This window comes from Sinocyclocheilus rhinocerous, unplaced genomic scaffold, assembly GCF_001515625.1.
Source record: "Sinocyclocheilus rhinocerous isolate Xijiao unplaced genomic scaffold, SAMN03320098_v1.1 scaffold886, whole genome shotgun sequence".
Classification (NCBI taxonomy): domain Eukaryota; kingdom Metazoa; phylum Chordata; class Actinopteri; order Cypriniformes; family Cyprinidae; genus Sinocyclocheilus; species Sinocyclocheilus rhinocerous.
In genome coordinates, this window is record NW_015631204.1 from 226,588 (window position 1) to 233,652 (window position 7,065).

General features: G+C 35.8%; 1 protein-coding gene across 1 annotated transcript in view; it reads right to left on the reverse strand.

Moving 5' to 3' along the window:
- LOC107741678 (unconventional myosin-XVIIIb) overlaps positions 1-7,065 on the reverse strand; it is a 62,431-nt gene that overhangs the window by 10,942 nt on the left and 44,424 nt on the right. Inside the window, exons 36-42 of the mRNA XM_016554453.1 lie at positions 6,688-6,725; positions 6,405-6,555; positions 5,074-5,187; positions 4,877-4,993; positions 4,236-4,319; positions 2,224-2,361; positions 1,952-2,137 (exon numbers count right to left, since the gene is read on the reverse strand). Of these exons, the coding sequence (XP_016409939.1) occupies positions 1,952-2,137; positions 2,224-2,361; positions 4,236-4,319; positions 4,877-4,993; positions 5,074-5,187; positions 6,405-6,555; positions 6,688-6,725 (828 nt within the window). The remainder of the gene's footprint in view (positions 1-1,951; positions 2,138-2,223; positions 2,362-4,235; positions 4,320-4,876; positions 4,994-5,073; positions 5,188-6,404; positions 6,556-6,687; positions 6,726-7,065) is intronic.

The window sequence follows — 7,065 nt, forward strand, 5'->3', positions numbered from 1 at the left end:
AAAAAACACTATAAAACCATATGACCTGTGTGCTGTTATATATGAGTTGTATATACACTATTTTAAAGATTTTTTTGGAAAGAAATGAATACTTTAATTCAGCAAAGATGCATTAAATTAATCAAAATTGATAAATTATTATTATTCAAATCTATTCATCAAAGAAATTTTTAAAAATGTATCATGGTTTTCAAAAAAAGCATCACAACTGTTTTCAAGCATTGCTAAAATTAAATGTTTCTTGAACAGTAAATCAGCATATTAGAATGATTTCTGAAGGATCATGTGACACTGAAGACTGGAGTAATGATGCTGAAAATTCAGCTTTGCATCACAGGAATAAAATACATTTTATGATATTAAAACCGAAAACAGTTGTTTTAAATTGTAATAATATTTCAGTTTTATTGTTTTTATTGTATTTTTTTTTTTATTAAATAAATGCAGTCTTGGTGAACAGAAGAGACTTCTTTCAAAATAAGTCTTACTGACCCCAAATTTTTTAATGGTATACCCAGTCAACAATTTGATCTCATAGTGATGTCACCATGAGCTCCCAGGATACTCGTGATGAGGTCACAATGTGAGGTCACAGTGAGCTAAAAGTGTAACCTCACAGCGCCCTCAATGTGTGCTCATACTAATGTGAGGTCAAACTGCACTCACTGCACAGAGACTAGGTACCCAGCATTATTTGCAGCATGAAGCTTTTGATTGTCACCATTGTTGAGATTCATACATTGATTCTTGATGTTTCTCTTTGTTTTTAAATGACACAGCAGTTCAAAATGCTTGCGACTTATCATGCTTTTGAAATCCTTCATAAATTATTACACTGTTGGATCCTATACTGTATAATCAGAGCTATTATAATTAGAAACTTTAGATTAATATCTCCTCACAAAGACGGCATACTGAATCTGGGTGAAGATTGCGTAGTTATCATCAATAACAAACCGATATCACCTGGTTGCAGTCTCTTTTTGGTAATTCTTGCCATAAAAATGTGCTTTACAAACACCGTTACAGCAGCCCAAAAAATATAATGTTATAAAGTCAAAGGTCAAGAGCCCAACTAAAGCAAACACTAATCACCTTGATGGTAACGTCAAATGAAACAAAACATCATCATCTAAATCTCTGTTAATTCTCAATAAGCGCTTTTGCAGATGTCTGACAGAAATAAAGTCAGTCTGATTAATAATGAGTGAAGCTGTGTGGAGTTGTTTAATCATTCTCTGCTGAGATCACGAAAGATTTAATGTCTTTTGTATTTCCGTTGATTTCATCGAAGGCTGTGTCTGGAAGTCAGTTGTATGTTTGGAGAAGGTTCTTATAACAGAAAACTGCTAGCTGAGTGTGCACTCATAAGCTCACCATGTGAGAGCACTGTGATATCACTGTGATTAGTGTTGAGAAACAGGATATAGAAAGCCTCCTCGGTGACTGATATTTTAACTGCCTCCTCTCAACCTGCTCAACATTTTGACTTCACAATGAGCTCACACATTACTCGCACTGTGAGTATCACACTATGAGAATGGTGTGATGTCACTGTGATCATCGCATGATCTCACGTGTTGACTGGGTATACTGTATCAGATATTAAATTTAGCATATTTATACATTTTGATTACCTTTACCATCCTCTCACCCTCAAAGTTAACATTTAAAATATATAAACAATAATATAAGTGTAATCTTAAACTAAACTGAATATCCAAGCAATTATCCATTATTTAGTTATTTTGATAAATGAAAGAAAATGAAGGAAAATTAAATTGTGACCACTAAATAAACTTAAAAAAATTTTAAATACTCACCTTTTAGGATTTCCATAGTCATGATAAACTACTACTTGTGTGTTAAATATCGTAAAAATAAGTAAATAGAATAATGTGTTGCTTCAACAGCTACAGCAGAAAGGTGTGTTTGTGTGTGTGTCAGTCACCAGCTCCATGCGTCGACGGCTGCTCTCCTGTTCTCTGATGCTCAGGTCGTCCATTTCCAGTTTCATATCCGCCAGTCTCTGCTGATAGTATCGGGAGTTCTCCCTCTCCCTGGCCTCGGCCTGGGCCGCCTGCTCCAGCTCCTCACCCAGCCGCACCACACTGTCCCGCAGACGCAGAACCAGCACCTACACACACACACACACACACACACACACACCGTAAAGGTCCTCTCTGAGAAAGAGTATAAAGCTGTTAATGGGTCTGGACTGACCTCAAATCTCTTGACCTGTCCTCTCTGGAACTCCAATTTGTTCTCTAGATCACAGATACGAGCTTCTTGCTTGCTTACGATGCTGCGGGCCACCGTGGACGACTCTAGAAACTGCACACGTGCTACGCTGGTCTGCAGCTGGGAAGATAAGCGCCGCTGGGTTACGACCACGCTTGTGAAACAAAATACAACAACAATATTTCGACTCCACATTCACAACAGTCTTCCTCAGTGCAAGTTCAAATAAAAACATAACACAAGCAAGTATGTGAGAACAGGATTAGTGTGTCCCTACAGAAGACTTTCCCTCAGCAACTTTATCTCACAATTCAGACTTTCTCAGAATTGTGAGTTTATTATTTCACACTTGTAATTTTGAGTTTATAACTATTGTCTCAAACTCTAAATTTACATTTTGTAATTTTGACTTTTTTTCTCTGAATTCTAAGTTTTCATTTTGCAATTGTTTCTTGATAAAAGTTTTTAATATCACAATTCTCTTTTTTTTTCTCGCAATTGTGAGTTTATATCTCATACTTCCAAGTTATAAACTCATAATTGTGACTTTTCACAGAATTTGGAGTTTACATCTCTTAATTTTGACTACATCTAGTATTTTAACCTGTTAACTGTCATGGGCCCAACGGTGGGCCCACTTGCCATTACATGTTTTAAACAGTAATATCTTAGTCTGAACCTAAAGTAATCTTGACAAACTATATATCGCTTGAAAGCTTAAAGACTCTAGTTTTGATATTTGGTGACTGATTTTTGAAATATTTTACAGAGCAACTGTAATTTATCAATATGCAAGAAGAGTACTCATCAGAGTCCGAGAGTGCGTTGTGACCTTTACTTTGAAATAGTGATGCACATATAAAATCATGAAAAATCATGAAAAATCTTCATTCATTTTCATGAAGTGTTCAAAAGATAACATCTATTCTATTTTTCAGAAAAAAAGGTCTTGAATATGTTTTTGAATATATAGAAAAAACAATAGATTCTCCATTTTTGATGCATCGTGAACTATAATGCAAGTCCAGGGTTATCGTAGTATGTCTTTTATGTGTTTTTTTTTGGTTGAATACTTCTGAATGTGATGTTTACTTCATAAATATTTAGAAAAATATTTAGATCACTCAAACCACATATGGAAATCAAGGCGCCCTTAAATGGTTACTAATGGGGTTTGATGGTCATCTAGTGGAAAAGCTTGGTACTACGCCCAAACTAAAAGATATCAACCTCAAATTTGGAACATAACCTGTTCAGAATTTTGATTTTGATTTTCTAGCAGTTTTAGAGTAAAACATGTTTTGTAAAATATATAATTTTATATAAAATATAAATATTTAAATTATTACATTTTATATTTTCATAAACTTAAACTTCTATAACTTTTTTGTTATATAATCTTTATAACTTTTTTCACTTCTACAATAATCTGCCAAGTGGCTTCTTTAAAAGAGACCAACTTTAAGTTTGTGGTCCAAAGCATTCAAAATTTATAACAGTTTAAGTTGGAAATGTCATTTTCAGGTCTATGCTCAAAAAGTGGAACCGACAGTTAGCAGGTAAAAGTTTTCCTGTGAATTCTGTTTATATTTCACAATTCTGTTTGCTTATTTCTGTTTGCTTATTTGTCTGTTTATATTATACAGTTCTGACGTTTTTCTTGCAATTACGAGTTTGCATTTATGTAAATTGTTCGATTAAAAAGTCGCAATTACCTATTAATTTTTTTTAATTCTATGGTGGAAACAAGCCATTCCATTGTGTCCCAAATCACAATACACTGAAAATAAACCCATTTAAAAAGCATTTTACTTCTGATGGATTTCTTAAGTATTTTGCATTATTTCATGTTACTGCTTAAAAGTAGGAACTTTATTAACAGTAGTAAACTGTGAGTCGGCCCATGTTACAGTATTATGTTCATATGTGCCTGCTCCACATGTGAATGGACATCTAATGCATCACACATCTATGTCTCAGTGTGTCTGTCTCACCTCCTCCTGTAGGGTCTGTCTCTGTTTCTTCAGCTCCTCCATTTCACCCTGAAGGTCTCGGATCTGAGAGATATCACTGGAAGACTGGGATAAACAAACATGTCTGGTTGGCTTTGGGATATTTTACATAACCTCACACACATCAGTGTTGGAGAAACTACTTTGAAAATGTTTGTCAAGATAGTTAGAATGGAACTAGAACTTCTTTCATAGTCTGAAACCAAACCATTGGGATCAAACCAAATAAAATCTTACTGGATAATCTTAAATTCATCTTTATTTTTTATAGCCATTAACCTCAGTAATGTACATTTTTATTTTGCTATGAAAAGAAAACATCTAATGATGTTGCCCAAGGACTGGAAACACTATTAAGTGATGACTCAAGTGAAAGGATAAACCATTTTTTTACCAGTTGAAATGAAGCATCCATTTAGCAAAATGAATCACCGATTTACTCAAATGAATCAGACTAGAGAGCGAGGATGCTTTAGGAGTGTGTGCAATGCAATATGACAAATGATAGCATTTTGTCACGCTTCCCGACTGTGTGATGGGAATAAAACAGCTCGTTATTGGAAAAGCTGCACTATTTTGAAAACAGCTCATAACTCCCAGAGAGTGATGTAACTCCAGCAGACCTGAGCGATGAGGGCTTTGTGCTTCTTCATGAGCTCGTTGAGATCCTCCTGGTCTTCCTCCAGCCTCTTCATCAGGTCCGTCCTCTCGTAGCGGAGCTGAGCCAGCTGCTCATCCACCTGAGACAACAGACAGAGACGCACTGAGGTAAACCTGGGATCAGCCCTTTGCTCCTTTCATTTCATGTCTCGGGCCTCACCAGGCTCTTCTGCTTGCAGATGCTCTCCAGTTCGTTCTGAGCATTTTCTAGCTCTGCAGCCAGAGTCTTCTGTGCGCTTTCAGACTCCAAGCGTCTGGCTTCACTGTCCTCCAGCTAAAATACACAAAGACAAATGTCAAATAAAGGGAACTACAGAAATATAGACCACTAACGGCTGTTGGACAATATCAGCATGAATCCTTATTATTTTTTAGATGACTTTGTATTGACAAAACAATCTATGCAAACATAATCTACCTTTAAAAAATTTGGAATAATTAAGTTCTTGAAAGAAGTCTCTTCTGCTCAGCAAGGCTGCATTAATTTGATAAATAAATAATACAAAAAAACAAGGAGTATTGCTAAATATGATTACAATTTAAAATAACTGGTTTCTACTTGAATATTTTTTCAAATGTAGTTTATTCCTGTGATGCAAAGCTGAATTTTCAGCATCATTACTTCAGTCTTCAGTGTCACATGATCAGAAATAATTCTAAAATGCTGATTTGCTGCTTAAGAGACATTTGTTGTTATCAGTGTTGAAAACCGTATTATTATTATTATTATTATTTTTAATTTTGGACCAGTTTAAACCATCTACGACCAGCAAACCATCTTAGGCTGTTTTAGGCAGGTGTTTTTCATCAGGGAAATGCTAGCACTGTTTTAATCCATCTCTAAACTGTGTTCTAATTGGTCGGTTGTGTATTAACCTTAACTGTCAATCAACCAGTAAAGCAATAAAGGTGATTTGACCCAGTAATCTTCAAAAAATAAACAGGCCAGATTTAATCAAGTAATCAGACATCACAGCTGTTTAAGGGACATGTCTGACATGATAATGAAACTATAAGGATTTATGAAACCTAGGGCATTTCTACACTTTTGGAGGGCACTGTACATGTACACAAGCACTTTTTTAGTTTAAATACTGTTAAAAGTTAGTTGAAATTTGTATTTCATCATTTTAAGTGACACTTAATAGTTAAAGATGCTTTCCTAACTGTGCTAGGGTTGTGTTAGATGAACCTCGATTAACTGCATTTAGAAAATTAGCAGAAATTCCTGTATATATATATATATATATATATAATTTGTTTTAATTATTTAATTTTGGCTTTTTAATGGATGATTGAGATATACAGAAACCAGAATGGTCAATAGCCAATATAAAGGCTAAATATTTGTATTTTTTAATAATATAATATAATATAATTATACTGATACCGATAATCGGTACCGATAATCGTACAGATACCGATAATGCAAAGCTGTTTAAATCTGTGCTTGTGAGTCGTGCTGTGTGGATGATGGGATGGCAGTGGCACCTGGCAGCACAGTCTCTCCAGCTGCTCCTTGGCACCGGGGTCGTGACCCTGCCCGGGCTGTTCAACGGTGGACAGCAGCAGCTGGGCATCACTGAGCAGGGCATGTGTGCGCTTCAGATCCCGCCTCAGCCTCTTCTCCACGTCAAAGTCTCTGTGGCAACAAGATTACCAGGACGGACATCATCATACACAATAAGATCAGCAACACGTATTAAAAACACAATTATATTATATTATATTATATTATATTATAAGCAGGGCATGTGTGCGCTTCAGATCCCGCCTCAGCCTCTTCTCCACGTCAAAGTCTCTGTGGCCCACCTGAGACCAGAGAGAGAGATCTATACATCACACTGAAGCACAAACAGAAAGCCTTTACACTCACATCACGAGAGAGAGACGGGCATTTCTGGATAACGGTGGTGACTTTTACACCATAGGAACTGAATAATGATGCTGGACACGTGAAAACAGAGACATTCAAACTCCTGCCTGTGGACAACTGAGTAAATCCCAGAAGCTCAATAAATCATTATGGCTTCAAATATGAGCTGATTTGTGAGGAATGTGAATCTCAAATTAGTGCCCGACAGATGTGAGCTTTTTAAGGGCCAATATACATATACAGAAATCAGGATGGTCAATAGGCATAATAATATAA